This window comes from Xiphophorus couchianus, chromosome 23, assembly GCF_001444195.1.
Source record: "Xiphophorus couchianus chromosome 23, X_couchianus-1.0, whole genome shotgun sequence".
Lineage (NCBI taxonomy): Eukaryota > Metazoa > Chordata > Actinopteri > Cyprinodontiformes > Poeciliidae > Xiphophorus > Xiphophorus couchianus.
This window is the reverse complement of record NC_040250.1, coordinates 18528464-18555286: the sequence shown is the minus strand read 5'-3', so window position 1 is coordinate 18555286 and position 26823 is coordinate 18528464. Positions and strand designations below refer to the sequence as shown.

The following is a 26823-nucleotide window of genomic DNA, read 5'->3' as shown; positions in this document are numbered from 1 at the left end:
AACATGTAAACATATGTAAAGCATGACCTTTGTGCTTCAAAAGTCAACTTAGCACTGTTACGTTGCACTGGTTTCTGTGATGTAAACAATGAAATAATGATACTGCCCCCTTTAGCAAAGCAATACAAAATTTACATTTAATGTGAAATATCAATTGTATTATTCAACTGAGAAAAAGGAAATCTGTTACATTTAAAATCCAAAAGAAGTTGCAGTAATCTGATTGCATAAGAGTGCACACTACTGACAAATGTTTCATATAATTTTACTTCCAATTTAACATGTGGTCTAATGACACATCTGTCAATGGTAAAATTTAAATGAGCCTGTTCTTTTAGTGATTTTTCTATTTCCTTATTAGCACCTTAAGCTAAAATCACTTAGAAGAGTCACAAAAGACTCAACGGATTTTATTGTTGCCAAAAAATGTCACTGCAATAATATTAAGATATAAAAAGACAGTTATCAATAGATAAGACTGAAACTGATCAGGGAGGCCACTAATAGACCAAAAGTACCAAGCAGCTCAAAGGGATTTCTGGTTCTGCATGTGAACCTTCTGTATTCTCCACAGATCTAGATTAAGAAATGAGTTGAAAACAGAATCTGTTCATTCCAAAGAAAATGTCCATGCCCGGCTAAAATCGAATAAAATTTGATTCTGGACTACTGACACCAAGCTTAAACTTCTGGGCCGCAAATATAAAAGGTAAATAAAGGAAAAACGAAAATGTCACAATCGTGCTTTTTTTCAGATAACAATATTTTTCGCCCCAAAGTGAATTCTAGACAATTCTAGACATCAGTTTAAGTAAATGTTAGAAAGGCGGTCCAAATCAACATAATAATTTATTTACAATAGCCAAAACAGTCTAAAACAATATTCAACAGGATAAAACTGAGTTGGGTGTGGACAAGGGACCTCCTCACGAACTGATAAAACATAACTTTTGATGTTTTAAATCAAAACTTTGTGGTTTAATTATTATTATTTCTATTTTTTCATTTTAAAAGTTCTTTTTGCTCGCCAGTCGCATGTATGCATAGGTTACATTGTAGGAGGTAAAAGTTGTTTTCATTTTTTCATTTGTATATAACAAAGGCCAGATTTTACGGAGCCCTTCAGGTGACATGGGGATTATTTTTTTCTTTTGCGTTCCCTCGCAATCCTGTACTGATAAGTTCATTCGGCATAATTGAATACTGTAAGCCTTTGTTATGGTGACCGCCATACTTTCTCCTTTAATATAAGGTTATGTAAGGTTTTTTCATGAATGTTAATATATCTTTGTGAAATATCTGAAGTTTTATCTTTTTCTTTAGGATAGAAAGGCACCACAAACCTACGATGTAAACAGAAACTTTCCGTAAGTAGGAAAGAAATAAAAATACATCCTAATTTGGACTATTTCTGAGTTATTATCGCGGGGTAATAAGTCATCTGACAGTTTTGATTGTGTCTCTGTTGTGCTGGTTGTCTAAAGGGCCGTTTTCATGTTCAGTTCCATCTCAACCTTAACAGACATAAACATGCAGTGAATAAATCGTCTTTCAATCAGCTTTTTGCACCAAATACTTAATAATAATAAACACGTTTTATTATAATAAAACACGGCAAACTAATGGTGGTAGAGGGCCGCACTGGGTTAACTCAGGTTAACTCGGGGAATCTCATCTGTCCGTGTATCAATCAACTCCAAACCACTTCTTTGTTCTGTCACAATTATCGATTTATTCCATTTTGATTATCAGGCTCCAAACTTTGCAAGGACTGACCGCCCCGCTCACCCGCTTCCTCACACACACACACACACACACACACACACACACACACACACACACACACACACACACACACACACACACACACACAGCAGCTCTAGTAACCTTCCCATTCATACTTGATGACAGTCACGCCCACATCGACACACCCACCACCCAAGTGTCAAAGTCGCCTGCTCCTGTCATATCAATAATTACTTATTTCATTCATATGGCTCTTACAGAGCCTCAGTGAAAATGTGTTTGTTATTATTAACTTTTTGGTGCAAAACACTGATTGATTGAAAATCGATTTATTTTTTCCTGCATGTTTATGTCTGTTAAGGCTAAGATGGAACGACACTGAAAGCAGCCCTTTAAACCATTCAGACTACGAACACAACAGAGACACAATCAAAACTGTCAGATGACTTATTACCCGCGATAATAATTCTGAACTAGTCCAAATAGTTTGGATGTATTTTTATTTCTTTCCTACTTACGGGCCGTAAGAGAGTTTCTGTTTATATCATAGGTTTGTGGTGCCTTTCTATAGCTACTAAAGAAAAAGATATAAAATGTCAGGCATTTCACAAGGAGATATTGACATACATGGAAAAACCTTAAAAAACCTTGTATAAAGGCAGAAAGTACGGCGGCCACCGTAAGAAGGGCTTACAGTATTCAATTATGCCGCATAACTAATCAGTAGATTATTGCGAGGGAACGCAAAAGAAAAAAAAATCCCATGTCCCCTGGAGGGCTCCGTAATATTTTGACCGATGTATGTAAAACCTCTAAGATTTTTTGTATGTTGTTCTTTCAATCTCGCGTTGTCCTCCACTTTTACTACACCGTAACATTACAGCTTCCAGAGCAGCACCCATGTTCTAAATAAACATGTTTTCACTCTTTCTAACCTATGGGGCATGGGAAAATTTTACCCCTGTTTTAATCTGACAGGTAGCGTTTGTCGAAATATTGCCATTAACAAAGCAGTATAAAGAGGTTTAACTGACTATATATATAATATAAATAACTCAAGACACCTATGCTTTTGGGTATAATGGCAAATGTATGATCTTTCGGGAACAATTTACTCTCGAACTGTTTGCCTTCAGGCCGTACTCCGGGAAAAACTTCCTTTAAATCTATTTCCGGAAAATCATTATAGCCTTCCTACAAGAAAGAAAATGGAATCCTGAGCTCGTACTCTACTAAACCAGTCTTTTTTCTCAATATATTCTTTAAATAGGAATCTTGTCGTCCATCTATATTGATCACAACATCACTAACAAGGTAGAGTGACATTAATTTGTTACCAAAGCAACGCCTTCCGCCTGGTTAACGTGGTTCTTTCTTACTTAGCAATTTTTTAGCTTGTTTGCTTGATGTATGAACGTCACTGGTTGACGTCGTTTGCTAAGTTAGCTCGCGTTGATGCTACAACGGGCTTGATATATTTTTAATGACAACATAAGGAGTCTCCAGCAAAAGGAAATAGACATTATACATGTAAATATTCTTCCGTCTTCTGTAATACAGCTATTAATTAATAAGTTGCCAAAATGGAAAAGTTAACTACCGTTAACTATGCCGTTTGAAGCATCTGTAGTTAGCCACTCGGCTACCCGAGCGCTAACTAGCTTAAATGCTATATAACCGGGTCGTTTGATCGTTTTATTATCATATTTTAAACTGATATTACTAATAGTATCCGGTTCAGACTTTGGATATTTGATTATTTGGGCAACTTTGAAAACCGTCGTCTCTGCATTTCGTTACGAAAATACTGCATTAGCTATCTAACACAAAGCTAATCGGTAGCTAGGAAACGCAAGTCATAAGATGCCATTTTGTTTTTATCTCGACTTTGACCAACATACTGCATGTCGACTTTGACTTTAAAAGGCATAGTCTAAAGATGATTTAATGTATTTGTAACTACTAAGTAGATTTAAGTTGCCGTGATTTCTAGATTAAAGAGTACATCGTTTGCGATTAAAAACCAAAAGGCTTCTTAGCCTTATGACTGGTGTGTTGTTAGAGTGGCTTGTCAGTATGCTTTGTGAACTATGCTAACACAAGTTATTCAAGTAATTTCACAATTTGAGTTTTGCAGAGCTTTGTCCGTTCTCCTGTGAGACTGAATGTATAAAATAAGGTGTTTTTGTTTAGGTATGTCTTCCATTGGTAAAATCTCTAGATGCCTTTTATGTCAAAAACATTTTTCAAAAAGTAACAAAAGACTTTTCAAATATTATCAAAACAATATTGTAAGATTTTCAGGACAGTGAACAGATTTTAAAATCCATATTTTAGGGGATAATTTGTGTCCCTCAATTTATAGCATAAATAAAATATTGTAAATTGTAACTGTCATCACGAAAATTAGCTTTGTTTCTTGTAGACCTGTACAAAATATTGAATTGCAATTATCACAAAATCAATATGTGCAGTACTGCAACCTCAAGGAAGTGGTTAGTCGTGATGTTTAGTTGACAAATAAAATATGTGGCTAGTTGGATCAACTCTTAAGTCCCCTTGACATCCAAAGCTGACAGATTTTTCTGGCCAAGCTGCTTAAGGTCATGGAAAATTTTAAGACAATCATAATGATGGAAACCAAATTGAGGCGGCAGAAAAACCATACCTGCTTTCGTCATTGTTATATTAAATTACAAAATGTCAGTTGTATATTTTCCAAATTTTACGTAGACCAAATTTTTAAAGCAAAAAACTCGAGACATTGTTATAAAACATTGAGCAGATATTCTTTCCTAAATTAGTAGTTGGAATAAATATTAGAACTAAATCACTAAGTTTAGTTCTAACAGGTATTCATTCATCAGAAATGTCATGTTTGTTACAACTAATTACTTACTATCACCAATAGAAGTATTTCTTTGCCTAAAGTAAAACGCATTCTTTTTCAAGGCGTACCTTGTAGTTAGATTCTGGCATTCCAAGTGTTTCATTTTGTTAAACTGAATCTTTTGTTTTGAGAACAACTCAGCTCACACTACCATTCATAGCTGTTTCAACATGGACACTGCTCATATTTTATTTGTTTATTTTTGTATAGAAAAGCATGTGTTCATGTATTAAATCAGTTCCTTTATTTTTCTTGTTTTGTATTTACTGTTAAGGCCAGAATTATCCTTTGCTGATTTGGATTTTAAGTAATCTTTTAATTTCACTAGCATATTTCTTCTGAATAGAAATAATATTGATATGTTGGAGTTGCTGAACCAGAGTCCTGACTTGAATCTGTGGAGGGAACTAAAGATTAGGGTTATGGCAAAGAGATGTTCCAACCTTAAACACCCAAAGCTCATTACAAATGATGAATCATTGAAAATGCCACTGTAGACACGCCAAAAGCTCGTCGGCAATTATTAGAGAGGGTTTGGTTGCAATTCTGTTAATAAATAAGGCTAATAAAAATATTTTTGTAAATGATTCAGTAGTATGTAAATCATTTTCAACATGCAGCTTTTATTCAAGCCTAAACAAAACATGTTTTTTTTATTGTTTTTGTTCAACCTGTCTCATGCATTGCCTTAACTTTTGGGAGATGCCTGTGTAGTTACTAAGCAGAAACAAACTTTGTGGTTGAATAAAAGTTACTTTAAATCTCAAATCTGCTGGTATGATTAATTTTGGCCTTCATTGCAGCTACTCAGAAACATTAACAAATCTTTTTTTTTTTTTTATTCCGGTCATCTTCATCATAGAGTTTTGTTATATCAACAGTAGGACATGGTGTCCAGGCTATTTTATCAATAAAGGTAAATAATTCAGATTGCAAATTGAATTCTAGGTTTGTTTACTTTGCTAGCGGTTACCTAAAAACTATATCATAAAATAACTTTTTTTGAGGAGACAAAACAGTCAATTCTTTGAATGAAATACAAATGACTGCTTCATACTCACTGACAATAATTACCTCAAATTTGTAACGATGTATTGTTCTCATTTCTTGCAGTTACTGGATCTTGCTCAAAGTTGCAGAGTATCCTGTTCATTTTTCTACCCTTCAGAGTCAATGGAAGGGTCTGACAGCGTAGAGCAAGGTGGCGGTGACCAGCCAGAGTCGCAGCGCCGAAGGCAGTTGGATCGTCTAGACCGGGAAGAGGCCTTTTATCAATTTGTCAACAATCTCAGTGATGAGGACTATCGTCTTATGAGAGACAACAACCTCTTGGGCAATCCAGGTGATGAAATATAAATTAGAATAATTTTCTCCTGCATAAGGATGGTAAAAGAAATTTTGGCCAGATACACTTAAAAAGAGAAAGCTGAAACCACAAACAACTAATTCAAAAAAGGCTGTTTCACCAAGGATTATGCTTTTGCCTCTGAATCAGCTTATGTCAGAACTTTAAACTTGTGTTTATCAAACCATCTAAACTGGTATTTTTTTTTAACACAATCATAACAGTGACACTCTAATCTTTATGATTTTTTACAAAACTTTAGAATGAAGAACACAGAACTCAAACTGTACTACACTTACTACAGGAAAATCCAGTCCAGGTTTGAGAAATCTTAAGAATGCTAGATTTTTTAAATGGAGCTGAAATAATCTGATCCAGAATCCATAAAAGGGTGAAATAGACTTTTACTGCAGTGCTGAATAAGAATCCAACTTCAGCAATGTGCTCATTTATGATTTGTGGACATAAATATGGTAAAATGGCAATCTGCATTCAAAAATCCAGAATGTTATAAAAACAGCTAAAAAAGAAATTGGTTTCTGGAAAAGTTTGAAATTAGAAACACTTGATGTCATGTGTCTGTCTCCAATTTTATATGTAGATATAGAAGTATTTAGAAGAGATATGTATCCATGTTGACAATTTACACAAGGGATTTGTTTGTATATTCAGGATCTTTTGCAATGATATTAACATAAATCAGTATTTATTTAGGATTGCAGCAAATAGTAGGATCAGTAACTGCCTGCAAACCGCTAGCCTGGTTTAAGTATAGTTATATTGAGCCTTTTTTTACTTTTCTTTTTTTTTTTACTTAACTGTAATACATATTGTAAAAGGCTGGCGTTCAGTTTGAACTCACTATACCAATTGTGTCCCTGTGGATTGTTGTCACATCAACATCTTTAAACAAACTTTGGTATCTGGACCACCAAATCCTAAATATCATGAAGACACAGTTTACAAAACCAAAGCATTGTTATTGCTAAAGGACAAATAGTGGACAATGTAGTATCACATTGATATGATTTTTTTAGTATAGTTTGTCAACCTGTTTTTCATATCATGTATTCAATTTTTTCCAACTTTGGCTAGTTTCCGCTTTTTTCACTATACTTGTGTTTGCTCAAAATGCAACCGCCTGTGGACAGTCGACGATGTGCAGTCCATTTCTGTCCCTGGACAGTGGGTGGGAAAATATAAGTTTGCAGCGTCCTTTAGTGGAGGACCAAGGAGGGGGAATTAAATGGACAGTGGCATACCTGGTAAGTCTGGAGGTTTTGTAGTTTTGTCCTGTTGCTGCGTTCGACCAAATTGCATTCAACTTGAGTTCGAAGTAACAGGTTTTTGATTGTTTATGCTTTGGCTTACTAAGAACATTTTCTCTATGTAGCTGTATTTTAGTGTATCTCAGTCTTAGTCTTTCTTTGTTGCAATTCCACATTTTGTTTTTATTATAAAACTTAAAGTTTTTTTCCCCCAGCAGTTTGCTAGAGAAGAGAAAGTGGATAATGCCTTCAAAGTAGTACTTAATAAAATATTTGCTGATATCTTTTGCAGGGGAGGTAACTGAGGATGAGCTGTTCAATAGACTTCAGCAAATCAAAGATGGTCCAGAGCAGCCGCAGAATAACAACCCAAGCACAGAAAATACAGAGGATCCCGTTGGTATGTTTACAGGATCTTTCAGATTTTGAGTGCATGATTTGCGTCTGAATTTAGATGTAATTTGCCTTTGGCTTTTGTCCCCAAATAGAAACTCCAGAGAGCTCTGAGGACTCCCAAGGTGGGGATAGCTTGCTAGACTGGCTCAACACAGTGAGACGAACCGGCAACACAACTAGAACTGGACACCGCGGAAACCAGTCGTGGCGAGCTGTGAGCCAGACCAACCCAAACAGTGGTGACTTTCGCTTTAGCTTGGAGATCAGTGTGAACCGCAACCTGGCCGAACAGCAGGCCGCTGCTGAAGGAGAACAGGGGCCTTCAGAGCAGCCTCCAGCGGGCCAAGAGGAAGAAGAGGTTGCAGATCCTGAACCACAGGTTCCTATGGAAACGGAGGTTGTGGAAGAACCAGTCGTTGAAGAGTTAGCTGTCATTGTTGAGCCAGAACCTGAAGAAACACCTGAAGAAGAGGTTGCGTCACAAGAAGTTGTCGAGGAACCTCCCAGTCCACCCCCACCTCCACCTCCAGCTCCAGTTGTAGCAGAAGCTTCACCGGAGCAACCCCCACCTTGTTCTTCTCCACGAAGGGGACAAAGGAGACCCCGCAGTCGTAGCCCAGAACCACGCAGGACCAGAGCCCGCTTAGCCAGAAGCCGCTCACCTCTCCGTTTGGATCAGCTAGATGGCATACCCGGTCCGCGACACACCTACGGCTCTCAGAGCCCCAGTTCTTCCACTGACACACCTCCAGTGCCTCAAGTGGAGGGCAGTTCTCGGACTCGACAACATATTCTCTCCAGGCAAAGCCCAGCAGAAGACAATGTTCATCCACCCAGTGTCGAAGCAGAATCAATCCCGGAGGCCCAGAATGTCAGACCTCAGGAAGGAGAACCCAATGAAGGAGGCTCGGCCGAGCGCCGTCCCCCGACTATAATGCTCGACCTTCAGGTGCGTCGTGTGCGTCCAGGCGAATATCGGCAAAGAGACAGCATCGCCAGCCGCACCCGGTCACGCTCGCAGAACTCCAACAACACTTTTCTCTATGAGAGTGAGCGAGGGGGTTTTCGCAGGACCTTCTCGCGCTCCGAGCGTGCCGGAGTGAGGACCTATGTCAGCACCATTCGAATACCCATTCGTAGGATCTCCGACGCAGGGTTAGGAGAGGCAACGTCGATGGCTCTCCAATCTATGATAAGGCAGATTATGACGGGCTTCGGCGAGCTAGGCTACCTCATGGATTCCGACTCAGATTCTTCAGATTCCAACCGCGGTACCGGGACACCCGCAGATACGGAATCCCTCACCAATCCAGATGCTAATAACGCTGACGCATCTGCTGCTGATGAGCAACCATCGGTTGCTGCTGCTGCTCCTGGAGCCAGAGAGAGGACAGTTGAGACAGATGTGGATGAGGGTCTTACTACTGGCCCACAGGCTTCTGGTGGAAGGGCTCGACTTAGACCCCCCATCAACCTAGAGGAGCCCAGCTCACTGCCCTTCCTACGACTTGCTCACTTCTTCCTCCTGAATGACGACGATGATGACCAGCCTCAGGGGCTGACCAAAGAACAGATTGATAACCTCTCCATGCGCAACTTCGGTGAGAGTGACGCCTTGAAAACCTGTAGCGTCTGTATAACGGAGTACGCCGAGGGGAACAAGTTACGCAAGCTTCCCTGCTCTCATGAGTACCACGTGCACTGCATAGACCGCTGGCTCTCTGAGAACTCCACCTGCCCCATCTGTCGCAGGGCTGTCCTGGTTTCAGCCAACCGAGAGAGCGTGATCTAACTCTTAACAGACTCCAACCTTTTCAATATTTCAAACTAATTACACATCCAAGTCATGTAAGATGCTTTGAAGAAATGTCTCCACTATTGAAAATTATTTTTTTCTCATAATTTGTGAGTTTGATCATTATGTTACAGGTTTCATTTGAGGTGCTCAGTCTCTTGACATGCATTCAGACTCTTAAGTTGACATTTGCTATTGTTGTCCAGAGCTGAGCAAAAGCAGTGCATGCTGTTGATCAACCTGTTGTTTCCATGCAGTGATGCACCAAGTTATGTACACAAGCAGACCTATAATCTTATATTGAACCCTTTGATTATAAATGCTGGTGCACACCTCCAGGTAGTTCAAACACTTCAGATATCTTCTTTTGGTATGAATCTTAATTAGCACCTCAAGCACAATTCTTAGTTGCAGCAGTTTGAAAGTATTAGCTGTAAATAGGCTTGTAAAAAAATAATTTTGACTCTTTGTATCAGTGAAATGGTTTAGGACTGTAAATTATAGGATCGGAGTCATTTCGGTTACACTTAAAGCAGTTTCAAGATGGGGAGAGAATGAGCTTGCATAGCAGACATATGTTCACATGAGTTGGTCTGCCGGTGACGGTGTAACTTGTGCTCCTTTTTGTTCACATGACCAAATCAAGACCCTCTGGAGTTCCATTTGCCAATACTCTGCTAGGTTGTTTAAAACAAAAATTAAAAAGAAATGTTGCTCTGGCATAAAGGAAAATATTTGGCATCCTGCAGTGTTTTTTTAAACAGAATAAATATCAGAAATGGGGATCTGCCTGCATTGGCTTCAGGTAAAGTTTGCCCCTTTTGACAATTTGTACCCACATTTTCCGCCTACATGTTGCCATTTTGTCTTTTACCATTTACATTTCATACCTGTAAACAATACATTTCCCACACTTGTCCTTAGCATTGCATATCATTTTTTTGTTAGATCAAATAAATTATGCAAATTATGGAAATTTCATATTTTTCCATATTTTATGAAAACTTTATTATATCCAGTTTACAATGTTAGAGGTTATCAGCCCAGTTTTAGCCAGTTAAACCTCATGAAATATGATGGAATTATAAAACTTGATCAGAGTAAAGCAACTCTTAAGCAACAACCTGCTGGTAGATATCATTTATTGGAGTCATAAAACTATTTCCTTCCAGCAGAGGAAGTAAATTATGAAAAATTACTTTTAAGTGGAAGTTGGGGACAGAATTTTAAAAAAAGAAATGTTGACAAGGCTGTTGAAACATCTGGATGCAAATGGGCAAAATGATCAGGAAAAGTTATTATGGTCAGGAAATTTAATTTTGTAGGCCTTAGCTGATAACGAGCTCATCATATTTCTCTCGTACTGGGTTAGTCATATAATCAGAAACTGGCTTTAAACGGAAATGATTTTAACCTTATCTCAAGCCAGAGTTTGTCTCTAAAAGGTAGGTCCATCATATTCTACAGGTTGCTCAATATTTATTAAACAATGGCTTAGACTTTCAAACATTGACAGAAAATTCAAATTTCAATAGAAAATCAAGAAGTTACCCAACTGCTTTATGAGCAAATCTTCCCAAGTGGTGTGCAATATTTGCAAAATGTACAAGTATAGTAAAACAAACCATGATTTAAATGTGTACTATTGTTAAAAACTGTTTAAATCCTAAATGAAGACTTATAACCCTTTAAAGTATGTGTTGAAGTTGATTTTATTTAGAAACTATGTAGGTTTTAATAATTAATAAACAGGAACATTGACCAGTAAAGGAGCTGAAGGGCATCACTTATTGCCATCTTGTTTCTTGTTTCACTGTTTGATGTCTTAGCCACAATTATTACCTCCCCTCTGCGGGACACAAATATTTGAATGCAAGATGTTGAATAGCATTAACGTGTAAAAAAAAAAATTTAACTGTGTGTTTCCTTTAAAGGGGCCGAGCTTCGGTTTGGCCTTGTTCTGTGACCTACCCAGTGCAGGATGTTAACTGGGTGTTTTAATGAAACTAACCGCTGAATTAAACGAGTTGATATGCTATAAAACAATACATCAGAGGTATGAGTTCTGTGCTCTGCTTGTGGTGACGTTTTTTATGATGGTGCATGTATGTGCTTAAGTCATTCATTTGTAATGCTTTAGTAAGACATTGCTGCAATGTTTCCATTTTATCTTTAGGATGTTTTCTTTGGTGCAAAAGATCTACCAGTAATACGCCAAAGGGATGCAGCTGTGTTTTATAAAACATCATTTGTGTCACACTTTTTAAGGCCATTACGATTTAGATTTCTCACCCAAGTTAAAGTACATTTAATTAACCTGACATAGTTCTTACTTCTCTATGACATATTGCGTTGTCTTTTAGCATTTTTCAGGCATGGGTAAGTATAAAAAATTGTTTGTACTCACTTCTTATTCTGTTATATAAACAATTAATCAAAATTTCTAAGCAATAAAATGAACACTACAATGATTTGCATTTAATTTAAATCCTTAATCTTTGACTTACCACACCTCGAATAGATTTTTTTGGAGAAACCTACTAGATTTCCAAAGGATAAGTGCTGACTTTACTCACTTTTTACAATTACATTTCTCTTTGGCATCTAGACCAGATCACTCTGGTTTAAAACTTACTCTGGTTTATGTGTCAAACCACTGAAAGTCTTAGTTTTTTAGTTTTAGGATCCAAATGCAGAATTAAAATATAAAACTCGTACTAACAGTGTTGTAATGAACCTGTTTAGTGTATAATAAATCAAGATTTTACTTACCTACTGTTTGCCCCACATTTTCCCCTTGAGCAGATTTAGATTTAAAATCTTGATTCAAACAAAATGTGTTTCTGATACGAAATGAGACGGCTATATCGCAAAAGGTAAGTTTAAGGTTTAATTTAGTTCAAATGAATATTGAACACTGAAATCGATACTGTTTTTGAAGTGAGATATACTAATAATGCGAACATATAATGTGGACTACAATTTAATGGTTGCACAGTTTACAGAATACCTTCATTGTTTTTGTGAAGCGGTCTGATGTGGCCAGTTTACTTTGATTGGTCCACATGACTGTTGGATAAGGAAGTGTTTCGGTCGTCAAGTGAAGTTTCTCGGCACACCAGTCGGACCTGCGAACACCCCAGTAAGGATGGCGCTCCGGGCAGCTAGTAACCGCTTACTGTATTTCCAGAGGACATGTTTTAAGGTAAACTATTATTATTGCTTTGTTTACAAGCATTCGCTGTTACTCATACCCAGCTTTGCTGTAAAATGGACCAACATTTGATCTCTATGTATACTTCCGTGTAGAGCTGTCCTTTCCACGAAGTTTTTTCGGAAAATGTACTCAAGATTGTAATAAAGGACTTCTGTTGATAATCTTGGAGCAGGAATAGCCGCAAAATCGCTGCTAAAGTACACCAAGATGGTTTCCCATTTACCCCCCAAAAAATACATTCACTTGAAGTCAAACGTGTGTAGCAAAGAGTCACCACTGGGTGGTGCTGTTGAGTCAAATGTAAGCTGTAAGGCCTTTTGTTTGACGTTCAAGACCCGACCCATCAGCAGGTGCTGCTGTTAATTCCCGAAAAATTATTTCTCTCACCCCTTGTAGGTCAACGCCCTTGGAACTCACCTGGCTGTCAGATTCAAGGCAACCTGTCCTGTTGAAGTGAGCCATCTAGATCATTTGGTGTTGACGGTAAAAAGTGTGCCAGATACAATCAACTTTTATACATCAGTTCTTGGAATGGAGGTTGTCACTTTTAAGGTATGCGCTAAAACCTATTACATAATTATCAAAAATAATAATTCTCGGAAAACTGTTGATGTCTCTTGAAGCGTTTGGTATTTTTTCTGCAACCACAAACTTTGATTTTATTCAGGAAAAAAATCTGAAAAGTTAGGAAAGTGACAGCCTTGTAGGAGACACTCTGGCATATTAATATATTTGGCATATGTAAAAAATAAATAAACATTGCAGAAAATTGACACTGTACTTGTACCATTCTTATCAAAAAGAAGTATACCTCAAGTACATGCCACTGTCTTTGAAACAAAAATTTTCACTGTAGGATAAATAGTTAAGAAGTTTTTTATATATATATATTTTTTAAAAAGTCACTATATGGAAGTTTTTGATTCTGGAACAGCTGATACCGTCTTTCTCTCCCTAGTTGTGTTCTTCTGTATCTCCTATTTTAATTTTTCCAGGGGAACCGTAAAGCTCTGGGTTTTGGGAAACAAAAGTTTAACCTTCACCAGTTGGGCAAAGAGTTTGAACCAAAAGCTAAACGTCCAACTTCAGGCTCTGCAGACCTGTGTCTCATCACCAAAACCCCTCTGACTGCAGTAGCTGCTCATCTGAAGGTACTCTCAACACAGAGATAACTTTTAATATTGGCTTTTGCTACTGAGAAGAGAATAAATCAGGTTTTAATGCTCAGCGCCATTTTCTGTCTTTGACAGGTTTGTGGTGTTGAAATTGAAGAGGGACCAGTGCAGAGGAGTGGAGCTGTGGGACCCATCACCTCCCTTTACTTCAGAGATCCAGACCACAATCTCATTGAAGTGTCAAACTACAACCAGTCTGCACCAGACGGCTCCTCTTGAACCTTTTAGTGAGCATGTAAAAATGCACTGTCAGCACACGACTGGCTCTATAACCATTAAAGGTTTAAACCAAAATGACTGGTAATGAAATATCTAGTTTATAAATGAGAGAGGGTGGATAACACCAGCTGCTGCAAGATCTAGAGAAACTCATCCATTTGTTGATCTTTAGTTGCATTGATTCCTGCAACTGTGTCTTCACAGGTCTGCCAAAAAAATCAACTAGACCGCTGCGGCTGATCCAGAACGCTGCTGCACGTGTTCTCACTAAAACTAGGAAGTTAGAGCACATCACCCCAGTTCTAAAGTCCTTACATTGGTTCAGTGTAGCTCAGAAATTAGACTTTAAAATACTGTTGTAAGTTTATAAATCAATCAACAGCTTAGCACCACAATACATTAAAGATCTCCTGTTGTTGTATCAATCTTCCAGATCACTCAGGTCTTGTGGTTCTGGTCTGCATAGATGCTTCTCCAAAACCAAACATGGAGAAGCTTTTATGCACCAAAAATCTGGAACAAACCTGTAAAACAGCCGAAACACTAAGTTCCTTTAAATCTAGACTCAAAACCCACCTGTTTAGAGTAGCTTCTGAAACATTATAAATGAAACAATCAACATGTTGATGTGTAATAACGGCACTTGAAAAAATTTAATGCTTCAATTGTTGACTGTGTGTTCTATGACTTTGTATTTTGGTGTTTTTATGATGTAAAGCACTTTGAACTGCCTTGTTGCTTAAATGTTCTATACAAATAAACTTTATTGATTGATTATAGTTCTACTTACTTTTTAAATGTTATTGTTAGTTTCAGTGAACAGTGTTTACAGGAAAATTATATTAAAAAATCACACTTACCAATTTGTGTTCTCTTTAATAAAATGTTTAATAAAATTCACAAGTAGGAATATAAAATAAAAGATAAGGGGGGTGGAAAAATATAGAGTGTAATTTTAATATTTCAAGCTCTTTAGATTTAAATTTTCTAGCAAGTTGTTGAATAGGTTTTAGATTTATTTTTCAGCTGGAGAATAATCTAAAACAGGCAACAAAAAAGTCAAATCAAAGCATCCCTCAGAGAGTTAAGGATATAAAGTGTTTTGAATCAACAGATGATGTGACTCTTTAGTGTTTTAGTGCTATGTATTCAATGCAGCAAGAGACTGCAGAGGCCTCAGTGCTTAAAACTTAAAAATATTACCTTTTTTATAAGGGAAGTCATGCTGTTTGACCTGAATGGGCCTTATATTCATCCAAATTAAAACTGGAAATATGAACCAGAAATGTTGTTTGATTACAAAAGGGGATGAGTTTCGATTAGATGAGAAGAACAACATATTAAATAACTTGAAGGAAAAGTTAACAAAGGAGAAACGGTATAGTAAATATGGACAAAATAACCCAAGAAAAATAAAAAAAAATGGGATGTTGATTTTAATTAGAATAATCAATACAACAAGACACAAATATCAATTTATGCTACATTGCATCCTGTCATATTTTTCCGAAACTCTCCTCAGTCACATTAATTAATATCAGAGCAACAATTACTCCTCATATACAGAATAAACTGTTTCCAACAAGCATGTTTTCCATTTTCTGGAAACCAGTTTCTGAAGTAGCGAGTCCACACCAGATGGTGGCGATAATGAGCCAATTATTGCCACACGAAGAAAAGAACAACATGGCGGCGATGGCGTTTTGACTAAAACACAGCAACAAGCTTTAAAAAGAGGTGAAATACGAGATAAACATCACCTGTTACAGTATTGTTATTCTGACCAAGGTAAGTAACCACTTCGTCTCATCATAAGCCTTTCAGTGAATATTTATCTCACATTAAGTCGTAAGCATGTCCTCGAGCTACGTACTCTGCTTTTGGCTGCTCCACTTTAAACAAGTGAAATTAACAGTCTGCTCTAACAAGAGTTGTGGATCAAACGGGACACATTCTGGAGGACTAATTTGTCTGTTTGGTGTGTCGGAAGAGATCCAATCATGACCGAGCAAACCAGTGCCAGTTCGGAGGGGATCGTGGGTCTAGATGAGCCCAAGAAAATGACCAGAGAGGACTGGAGGAAGAAGAAGGAGTTGGAGGAGCAGAGGAAGCTGGGAAATGCACCAGCTGAGGTGGACGAAGAGGGAAAGTAAGTATAGCTGGATGTACACTGATGATACAAATAATTTCCCTGCTGGGATGAATAAAGTAATTCTTCTTCTTCTTCTAATGACCACTGATGGGTGATGTGATTAACAGAGATTGTTTCTTTATTATGGCAGTTGTTACTGAATGGGACATGTTAAGTAGCAAGTAAACTCGAGTGTTAAAAGCAGGGAAATGAGCAAGTTTAAGGGTTTGAGTGATTTTAAAGGACCAAATTGAGAAGGCAGCACAAATGGGTCAGAACTAGTCCATTGTTTAACAATAATTACTAAGTATTTCAGTCTTGTTTCCAACCCTTTTACAGCAACAGTTAAACTTTAAACTGATTTCCTTACAGCTACTGATTCTGGACCTGTTATTGCTCCTACAATTAACGGTGATAAAAATGAGGTTTTTCTCAATGATACAACATCTGTTTGCTTCAAAGTACTGAGCTTTCTCATATCAATAACTCATCCACCCCCCACCACAAATTAAAAGCTTCTATCTTATATAGCTCACACAAATGATGTCACATGGTGTGTTTATTTTCATTCATATAAATAGTTCCTTCCCATCTTTCAAACATTGCTCCTTGGTCTCATATGGATTTCTAATATCCCTATCATATCAGCACCAACGCTACTTCTGCTGACAATTTTTACTCTTGTTCTTCAAGAGCTTTTGTGGCCTCCTGTTACATATCAAATCTGCTTCAAAACCCTACTCCTAACCTTTCAGGGCGCCATAAACCTTCTTCATAGTAGATCAGGGGTCTCAAACTCCAAGCCTCGAGGGCCGCAGTCCTACAGTTTTTAGATGTGCCACAGGTACAAAACACTGGAATGAAATGACTTAATGACCTCCTCCTTGTGTAGATCAGTTTTCCAGAGTCTTAATGACCTAATTATTCTGTTCAGGTGTGGTGCGGCAGAGGCACATGTAAAAGTTGCAGGACTGCGGCCCTCGAGGACTGGAGTTTGAGACCCCTGTAGTAGATCAAATTTAGATCAATGTATTGTATTGTGGTCTCAGGTTTTCCTCATCTTTCTACTTTATTGTTCCTCTTCCCTACTTTCATGGGAAGTAGAGCATCCAGCACCTCACATTTGCAAGTCCCACTGACCAAATATCCACAACATTAACTCACTCATTGACTCTTAACAGGCTTTGAAAACAAATCAGTTTTAATTTGCAAAGGAAGTTTGGTTTTTGGCTCTGATTTCTCTATTGTTGTTGTTTTTTATGCTTTCTGACTTATTTAGATTTTCCGCCTTCCTTTGGAAAGGGACCTCAGTTGTTTTTAAAGATGCTTATGGATGAACTCTGTTGTTATTAACTGTGGGTACTGTTTCTCTTCCTCAGGGACATAAACCCTCACATCCCTCAGTACATTTCATCAGTGCCATGGTACATTGACCCGTCCAAGAGACCCACTCTAAAGCATCAGCGACCACAGGATGAAAATCAGAAGCAGTTCTCAACCATTGGAGAGTGGTATAAAAGAGGAGTGCAGGAGGTGAGCATAAATCAGATACTGTTGTTAATTCGATTTGAACAAATCTAAACAAGTTAGATTGAATGTATTTATACATCTTTTGACTTCACACAGAATGCTATTACCACTAAATACCGCAAAGGCGCTTGCGAAAACTGTGGAGCTATGACACACAAGAAGAAAGACTGTATGGAGGTAAAACAAAATTATAAATAAGGACTTCTTTTGGATTGTTTCTCCCTAAAGTAAAAAAAAAATGTCTCCCTCTTTTTTTAAAACCAAGGTCTAAATTTCATTTGTATTCCCTCAGCGGCCCAGAAAGGTTGGAGCCAAGTACACAGGAACCGGGATAGCTCCAGATGAACACTCTCAGGTCCAGCTCGACATGGACTACGATGGAAAGCGGGATCGCTGGAATGGGTATGACCCAGAGGAGCATCAGCGCATTGTGGAGGAGTATGCTAAAGTAGATTTGGTAAGAAGTGCATGAGTAAAATAGGCTTCTTTTTTTTAATGTGAGCTTACTTCTGCTTTTGAGAGAAAGGAAAAACTTTGTTTGCCTTTTAAAGATTGCCTTGGAGGCAATATTACCTTTAAATGTTTATATACCTTCATACACTTTAGTAATAATTAGCAATGTGATTCACGTTTATTTTGTTACCATCACGTTTCACAGCAGAGATTTTGTGCCGAGTATGATGTGCTGTTTTAGTTTATATATAGACCAAAATGTTTAATTTTGATCCAGTTTGACCAGAGGTCCTTCTTTCATGTCTGTTGTAGTAAACTTTGTTTCCTTCAACAGCAACAAGGAACCAGATTCTGTCAAATCTGACAGATGTGGTCAGATTGGACCACATCTGTCAAATCTACACTGCTCAAAAAAATAAAGGGAACACTTAAACAGGTGTTTAACACTTAAAGTGTTCCCTTTATTTTTTTGAGCAGTATAGTTTATGCTAGATTTGTTTGAAGACGTATGTCTTTTTTTTAACAGAAGACATATTGTCATTTGTCACATTATAAGTTTGCTGTTGTATCCAACAGCAAATCAGTGTTTCCCCCCTCTGTGGTATTCACGATTGTTTTTTTTTTGTTTGTTCATTTATTTTTTTTGTTTTGTTAGGCAAAGCGGACGTTGAAAGCTCAAAAACTTCAGGATGAGTTGGCTTCTGGAAAATTAGACCAAACCGTAAGTGATTTGTCGGTTCACAGACAATTTTTTTTTCTTTTTTTGTTAATCATGAAGCTTTTCAAATCATGTTCCCTGCATAGGAGCGGGAATATGACAGCGAAGACGAGGATGAGGACAAATATGCAGACGACATCGACATGCCTGGTCAGAACTTTGACTCAAAGAGACGCATCACAGTGAGGAACCTGCGCATCCGAGAGGACACGGCTAAAGTAAGAGCCAGAGGAGCTAATAGTGATAGCCAATTAACTGATGAGATGAAGACTTGAGATGAGACATCTGTTTGCTTCTAATGCCCACTGTTGAAGAAATGGGCTAATAAAACTACAGATTCAGGTCTGTGACAAACTCAGAATTTTGATCAGCTGAACTTTGCTTTTCTGTCTCGCAGTACTTGAGAAATCTGGACCCAAATTCAGCATATTACGATCCAAAGACTCGAGCTATGAGAGAGAATCCGTACTCCAACACTGGCATGAATCCTGATGAGTAAGTGTTAGTTTCTATTTTCTGAATACCTTTCACAAGCTTATGCTAAAACAATTTCAAACTGCTCTGTCCTACAGGGTGGGCTATGCTGGAGACAACTTTGCGCGCTACTCTGGAGACACAATCTCCATGGCTCAAACACAGCGTAAGTTTTCACTCTGAGCCCCTTTTAAACTAGATGGCCGTAAAACGGCGCCTGCTACTTTAAATATTACTAATCACCTCAGTGGGAATTGGAGGTACCCACTGAAGAAGTTAAGTTAATAACTTATAAAGAAGAGAGCCAGCTCACATTTAGTAAACCTTTCACATCTCACGATGACCAAACTATTCCTCAATTTACAAGGCCGGCTTCAGATGAAGGCTGTGTATGAATCACAGCTGGAGAGTTTCCAGTCACTTTGAGGAAACATGCTTCATGTTTTCTGATTCCTGTAAGGATTGCTGCTCTGTTGTGACAGTGTTTGCTTGGGAGGCATACGAAAGAGGCTCCGAGGTGCATCTTCAGGCTGACCCCACCAAGCTCGAGCTGCTCCATCGCTCCTTCAAGGTCAAAAAGGAGGACTTTAAAGAGGAACAGAGAGAGGGCATCCTGGAGAAGGTACGCTTAGTTATCAGAATGTTTTTAAATTTCAGTTTTTGTGTACAAATGGAACAGCAGCTGAAGTTCACTTTAAAGGCCTGTGTGGTTTAGCAGGCACACCATTTATGAATGAGGCTACAGTCCTCATTGTATGTCTCAGTGCATGTCTTCTGTTCTTCTTCTTATGAAGCTGCTGACTAAAAAATACCACTAGTGCCACAGATTTTCAAAGCAAATAAAATAAAAAACTTGAAATAGTATTTAATTTATTCATGGATTTAATTTAAAATGTATAAATTAAAATTTTGTCACTCCTGCTTTTTCGTTGCCTCATCAGTATGGAGGTCAGGAGCACTTGGACGCACCGCCGCGGGAGCTGCTCTTGGCGCAGACTGAGGACTACGTGGAGTACTCTCGCCACGGTGCTGTGCTGAAGGGACTAGAGAAGGCCGTCGCCCGCTCCAAATACGAGGAGGACGTCCTCATCAACAACCACACCGTGAGGACGATGGAGAAATGACTGCTTTTAAAGTTGTGCTGCTTTTGTTTTTTGTTTTTATTACATTGTTTTTCAACATTTGTTTGCATTATTTTTTGTATAGTGTATATGGGGCTCCTACTGGAAGGAGGGCTGCTGGGGATACAAGTGTTGCCACTCACTGGTCAAACAGAGTTATTGCACGGGACAAACAGGAATTCAAACGGTAACTAATGGTGCAAAAAACTTGTTTCATTTCAGTAATTCACCAATACATGTACTTGTCTTTTGTGTAAATATATATTGTGTGTAAAGCCTGTTACTGATAAATCTTATACAATGTTTTTGTTATGTTTTTAAACAGCAAGGTACTTCTGACTGTGTTCCATTTGAAGATGGAATGCAGGAGCCCCAAGAAGAAGAGCCAAAGTCTTTACTGGAAGTAAGGACCTAAACAGATTTAAGATTTAGCATTGGTGATGACATACATGTAGTCACTTATCTGATCTCGGGTAGATCATTCTGTGTTGTGCTGGACTTTTCCTTCTAATGCCAAACTTATTTATTTATCGCCAGATTCATCAAGAGAAGTTGAAGAAGAAAAAGAAGAATAAAAAGAACAAGAAGCACAGCTCAGACAGCAGCGACTCAGAGGATGAAGAAAAGAAGAAGGAGAAGCTGAAGAAGGTAAATGTTGGTGAAAGGTTTTTGGTGTTTGTGGTTTGGCCTTTTTATCTGTGACTAAGCTCAGCTCCTCAAATATCCCCCAGGCCCTGGAAGCAGAGGACAAGCGAGTGAAGCACATTGACGTGTTGATGCAGATGGATGAGAGGAAGAGGCCCTACTACAGCCTGCAGGAAGTAAAGGCGCCGACTGAGGAGGAGATGGAGGCGTTCCGCATGAAACGCAGCCGGCCAGATGACCCCATGGCTTCCTTCCTTGGACAGTGACCTTATTCTAATCCCTGTTGATTATTCCAACTGTTCTGCAAAGACTTCAGCACAGTTGAATCCTAAATGCTTAAGAAGCCCTGTACAGTATTTGACAGCTTTTATCCTTATACTTACAAACATCAATTTTATTTTTTGCCTGATGGTTGATATTTGTTTTCAAGCCCTCTTGGATTTTTTTCTCTCACTTCCCAATTGATTCACTTTTCTGGACTTTACAACAAATTAGCTAATTTCGTTCACAACAGTAATCTCTGCATTTCACTATAAAAAGTTTTTTTTTTTCTGAATCTGTGTTGTCTGGAAACATTGCATTCTGCTTATGTTCAACTTCTAAAAAAATAATCTAAAAGATCAAATCTTGATTATAAAAAAAAATTAAACAAACTGGATTATGTGGATTTGGCTATTGCACTTTCATTTTGATTTTGATGGTTTTAGAAAAAGCAGTTTGTCTAAGTTATCTAGAGGTGCATCGCAACATGCACAGTATGACAATATCAATGCATCGCATGTGTACCGAAATGTCAGATCATCTCTTACGTGGTTTTGTTACAACAATTTTGTAAGTTAAAGTAATATAACTAACGTTTAACAGTTAAAAATGTAATAAAATATTGTCTTTAGAAGCGTCGGAAATAATCAAAATCTAACTTCAAATGTTTAAAAATGCTTAACAGCTTCCACGTTGTCTTTATTAAACTAAAATTAAGCCCAAATAAAAATAAAGTGCACTCCATGGTTCAGCAGGCTCTAATCTGTGCTGATGTCAGATGTTTCCCTGCTTGGATGCACCTGAATCCAATAAATTGGTCATTAACAGAAAATGGTGATGGGTGAAGATCATTACTCATGTAGATAGGATTATAGTCCTGTTTCATAACCCAGTTTTATCAAATCTTTTTTCTGTTGGCAAGATTTGACGTTATGTTATACAGATGAGTTCAAGGTAATCTTAACTAATGAAGTTACCCTGGGAGAGGGCGTACTTCAAATTTCACAGTAAGCTCTCCTGGTTTTGTTCATTTGTTGAATGAATGAAATTTGTCGACTGTTTATTCTTGAGGTTTTAGTATTTTTAGAAGCTTAACATCAAAACATTTTTTTATTATAACCCAATCTATAAAACATAGGAATAAAAACAGTATATCATTTACTTCTGGAAGTTAAACACAAAGAAAAAACTACAGAGTTGAATAATTTTCTAAAATTATTCAGCTCCCACAATTTCAGCTATTTGCAATAAACAAATAGCAACCAGTGTTACTGTACAACTGCTTTTCACAATTAGTCAAAACAACCCAACATGCGTCTTTACTAATTATCTCACAACTCTTTGGATTTATAATGTCCTGCAGACATGATAAGTAGCCAGGCACTGGCTGGCAGCATTCCTTTAATTTAGCCCTTCAATAAAGTTCATCAATCAACTGATTTTCACTTTACTATATTCCAGTATGTGTCTAAAACCTGTTCTTGGTAGACTTTTGGATAGACCCGGGATTCGGTGATGTCGGGTTGATTTCCCTACAGACTGTGTTCCCGTTTTTCCCAGGATTTCCATGAATTCATCTGTCCAACTACACACAACACACTTTGTTGTCCCTAACACCAGGTGTTCTTTTCAGTGTATGCTTCATTCTTCTTCCTGCAGACATGCTGCTTATTTAAAAGTCTGACACATTCCAGTTTTGAATATGTCAGAATCCCAAAACCTCTTTGTGTTATTTACTGTATACTGTTTTAAGCATAGAGGGCCTGATGGCTCCTGGACTTTTGGGTCAGTAGTGACGTATTGTACGTCTTTGAGTTCAAGTGTACAACCCTTCAGCATTTAGTATGTACCTTGCTGTACAAACTGAAGGTCTTTTCCAGTCAAATGAGGGTTTCTGGTAACTCCAGGAATCAAACAGCAGCATTTTTGCTTGTTTGGTTTCATCTGTTAAAGCCATTGGTTGATTGGATCATCAGTGCCTGCAACCACACCTAATTTGCAAATGTTTGTTTTTATGATGGATGAATAATTTTGAGGCTGCAGTTGTCATTGAAAATGGCAACTGCACATAATTTCCATGTGACATTAGTTTTAGTCAATGAAACTGTTTTGTGTTTATTAGCAAACAAATGTTACTTTTGCAATTAAACTTTATCTTCAGTGGAGGTTGAACCATTTTAGGATCACCAAGATGAAGGACCACTGTCTTCAAGACAAATCTCAATGGAAGACATCTAAATGTAAATGTAATATTATTAAGCTACAGAGCTCACAGCCCTGCAGAACTCCAGACTCTTCCTTCCCCAAACTCGTAAACGTTTTCTTTCTTTCTTGTTCTTTCATGAGATAAACCCCTGTTCTGCGGACCCTCTTGTACAGTTACCATTGCATCGATAATTTTCTCATAGTGAGAGCTGGTGAGCCAGCCATTGTTGTTGCTATCTAATCCTTGTGAACTGTCTTGAATTGAATGACATCATGCCGGAAGTATTTTCTGGGCCCAGCTGTTGCATAAACAGGGTGGATGTTTTGGACTCTGGTTCTCTGGGTTGAGCTGCTTTCTGCAGAGCTTGTCTTGAAGAATATTAGATCTCTAGCTCACTGAACATTCATGAAGGATTGCTCCTGAACCTTAAAAGGAGAGGCAGAGCTGAACAATGACCCGAGGACATGATTTCTCAAGCAGTAAGTTGCTTCTTTGTTTTTATAGAACTTCCTACATGCTCCATTTGTTAAACAAGTTGGAAACAAAAGCTGACTTCTACTTAGTCTTTAAATAATAGACTCATAGTTTCCACAAAAGGACTGAGTAAAACCTTAAAAGCAAGTGAATGCTTTATTGTTTTGAATAAGTGTGCATGCATAGGTTCTGTTATTACGTTTCTCTCCAGGAACATCTTGTTATTTCCATGTTTTTTCCTCGCCCTCAAAACCCAAATCAAATTTAATGGCTTTAATAGTCCGTGTCCCTCATCTTGTTGTGCCTCTGCAGTGCCCATTATGCTCCAGATGTGTGTGATCATCTGTTTGCTCTCAGCCGCCGTCTCTCAGTCAACAAATTCCTCATCAAAGAGAGGTCGTAATTTCCCCATCCATTCCTCTCAGCTGGTTTGCAGTCTGCCTGGCCCAGTAGGACCCCCAGGATTCCCGGGAGCTCCTGGACTCCCAGGGTCCATGGGCCCTATGGGTTCGCCAGGGTTGGATGGTCCAGATGGAAAAGATGGAGAAAAGGGAGAAAAAGGAAACGGGGGTACTTTTTGTATAACTGTGCTAATCTTTTACAGTTAATCAACTCAAAAATATAAGAATAACTCAGTGAAGTGTTTACTAAATCTTCATTCAACAAGTCTCAGAGATTTCATATGTATTTGCACCCTAACTAATATTTGGTTTAATATCTCTTAGTGAGTCTCACTTCAACTACACTTTTTGGTCATCAACAAGCTTGTCTGGTTTTTAGGCAAAGAAAACACATTTTCAACAGAGTCTCAGTCACAGTACTTTCAGAAGTTTAATGTCATATTGCTTTATCCATTCTAGGACCACTTCTGATGTTTATTTAGGGCAGAGGTGTTCAAATTCAGCCCTGAAGGACTGGTATTCTGCATTTCTTAGTTCCTTTCTAGGTTCAACACATCTGAATCAAATGATGGTTTGTTAGCAAGCTTCCGAACTTTAACATGCTGAGGAGTTAGTTGGACCAATTGAATCAGCTGTATTGGAGTAGAATTGTATCTAATACTGGCAGGACACTGGGCCTTAAGGACTGGAGCTGGACACTTATGATTTAAGGCCATAACCTACAAACCATTTTCAGAAAGATAACAGCAACCCAAAATGTGTTGTTACTCCAGTGGCAGGGTTGAGGTTACAACATGTTCATGAATGGCTCAGTCCAAGTTCAGATCTAAATGACCGAGTTTAGGCTAAGGTGAGAAAAAGTGGGCAAAATATCAGCTTCCAAATGTGCAAAGCTGACATAGACATACTCAAAGACCCAAGGCTCCTCAAAGGTTTGACTCTGGTGCTGAACACAAATAGAAAAATGTCCATGTATTGTTTTTCTTCCTCTTCTACAATAGGTACTAATTAGTGATGGTATCTCATAAAATCCCAATAAATCATGTTGAAGTGTTTGAAGTGTGTCAATGTCAATGTGTCAAAGTGTGTGGTTGTATTGTGACAGTGTGAAAAGGTCATAGGGGATTAGAGCATTTCTATAAGGTTCTGTAATTAAGAATAAAAGTTAGTTGCGAATTGAAAGGGGGAAACTCAAACTTTGAGGGTTTTGGAAATTCAATCAGATCAGAAACAAAACTCAGATGGCCTCTTGCATAAATCTGTCCCTTTGTGTCCTTTCCAGTCCTAGTGGATGTTGCATTGTTATGTCACTATGTTTTTTTTTTTTTGTGTTTGTCATCAGGTGATCCAGGTAGACCTGGGAACCCTGGGAAGCCCGGGGTGAAAGGCCGTGAAGGTCTTATTGGTAAAGCAGGACCTTGGGGACCAAAAGGGCTGCGTGGATCACCAGGTGTGGCCGGAAAACAAGGGAAGAAAGGGGAGCTGGGTGACACGGGCCAGCAAGGACCTCCTGGTGGTTGTAACTGTGGCACTGCGGCTCGATCAGCCTTTTCTGTGGCCATAACAAAAAGTTATCCAAAAGAACGAATGCCGATCAATTTCAGCCGGATCTTGCTTAATGAAGGGAATCACTACAATGCCAGTAGCGGGAAGTTTGTCTGTCAGATCCCTGGAGTCTATTATTTCACCTATGATATAACACTGGCCAACAAGCACTTGGCTATAGGACTGGTGCATAATGGTCAGTACAAGATCAAGACCTTTGATGCAAACACGGGGAACCATGATGTGGCATCTGGCTCTACTGTTCTCCACCTGAAGCAGTCAGATCAGGTGTGGCTGCAGATCTTCTACTCAGAGCAGAATGGACTCTTCTTTGACCCCTTCTGGACAGACAGCACCTTCACTGGGTTTCTCATTTACGCTGATCAGGAGTTTCTCAATGAGGCAGATAAAAAGGCAAATAGTGAGGATGACAGTTGACACTACAATCCTGAATGTATTCTATTACCTGATTTATTACAGGTCAAATCCGAACAATGCAATCTGGACTTGTTGAAAACGTCTTGACACAAGGGGGCGCAAAAGAAAGAAAATAAATAAGGAAAAAGGCTTGAACCAAAAAGGTTTTGTGACTGCAGTACTAATGGGTCCAACTTGTTTTAAATATTTACCAGCCATGTCTGGGCGGATTGATCACTGTTGTTTTGCTCTTATGGAAGAAGCTTAAATGAGTCATTTTTCATTTTTACAGAACTGTGCATTCTTGACGGTTAGTGTAAATAATTTTTATTCCAATAAAAAAAATTTTAAATGATCAACGCTTGAAATATAAGGAAGCTGAAGTTTAGTTTATGA

General features: G+C 38.2%; 4 protein-coding genes across 8 annotated transcripts; all 4 read left to right on the top strand.

Moving 5' to 3' along the window:
- The first annotated feature begins 2910 nt into the window (after positions 1-2910).
- rlim (ring finger protein, LIM domain interacting) lies at positions 2911-11506 on the top strand. Of its 2 annotated transcripts, none has more exons than XM_028008320.1 (4): positions 2911-3060; positions 5750-5978; positions 7542-7649; positions 7738-11506. In XM_028008320.1, exons 2-4 carry the CDS (start codon positions 5810-5812, stop codon positions 9435-9437), a joined length of 1977 nt encoding a protein of 658 aa, XP_027864121.1. In that variant the 5' UTR covers positions 2911-3060; positions 5750-5809; the 3' UTR covers positions 9438-11506. The 2 variants fall into 2 exon arrangements, with proteins under 2 accessions (XP_027864121.1, XP_027864122.1); XM_028008321.1 differs by lacking the exon at positions 2911-3060 and adding an exon at positions 3166-3276.
- Positions 11507-12495: 989 nt separating this feature from the next.
- Positions 12496-14815, top strand: glod5 (glyoxalase domain containing 5). Of its 3 annotated transcripts, none has more exons than XM_028008327.1 (5): positions 12496-12645; positions 13054-13209; positions 13653-13808; positions 13908-14059; positions 14256-14815. In XM_028008327.1, the coding sequence occupies exons 1-4, from the start codon at positions 12589-12591 to the stop codon at positions 14049-14051; spliced, it is 513 nt and encodes a 170-aa protein (XP_027864128.1). In that variant the 5' UTR covers positions 12496-12588; the 3' UTR covers positions 14052-14059; positions 14256-14815. The 3 variants fall into 3 exon arrangements, with proteins under 3 accessions (XP_027864128.1, XP_027864126.1, XP_027864125.1); XM_028008325.1 differs by having other exon boundaries at positions 13908-14067; XM_028008324.1 differs by lacking the exon at positions 14256-14815 and having other exon boundaries at positions 13908-14137.
- Positions 14816-15642: 827 nt separating this feature from the next.
- On the top strand, positions 15643-22135 carry slu7 (SLU7 homolog, splicing factor). 2 transcript variants are annotated; one of them, XM_028008323.1, is made up of 15 exons: positions 15643-15839; positions 16042-16200; positions 17562-17715; positions 17809-17889; positions 18005-18169; positions 18821-18886; positions 18970-19101; positions 19281-19378; positions 19456-19523; positions 19840-19979; positions 20299-20460; positions 20564-20665; positions 20804-20881; positions 21016-21126; positions 21210-22135. In XM_028008323.1, the coding sequence occupies exons 2-15, from the start codon at positions 16052-16054 to the stop codon at positions 21387-21389; spliced, it is 1686 nt and encodes a 561-aa protein (XP_027864124.1). In that variant the 5' UTR covers positions 15643-15839; positions 16042-16051; the 3' UTR covers positions 21390-22135. The 2 variants fall into 2 exon arrangements, with proteins under 2 accessions (XP_027864124.1, XP_027864123.1); XM_028008322.1 differs by having other exon boundaries at positions 15644-15840; positions 16039-16200.
- Positions 22136-23883: 1748 nt separating this feature from the next.
- On the top strand, positions 23884-26782 carry c1qtnf2 (C1q and TNF related 2). Its single transcript, XM_028009107.1, has 3 exons — positions 23884-24069; positions 24377-24634; positions 25808-26782. The coding sequence occupies exons 1-3, from the start codon at positions 24042-24044 to the stop codon at positions 26446-26448; spliced, it is 927 nt and encodes a 308-aa protein (XP_027864908.1). The 5' UTR covers positions 23884-24041; the 3' UTR covers positions 26449-26782.
- The last annotated feature ends 41 nt before the right edge of the window (positions 26783-26823 follow it).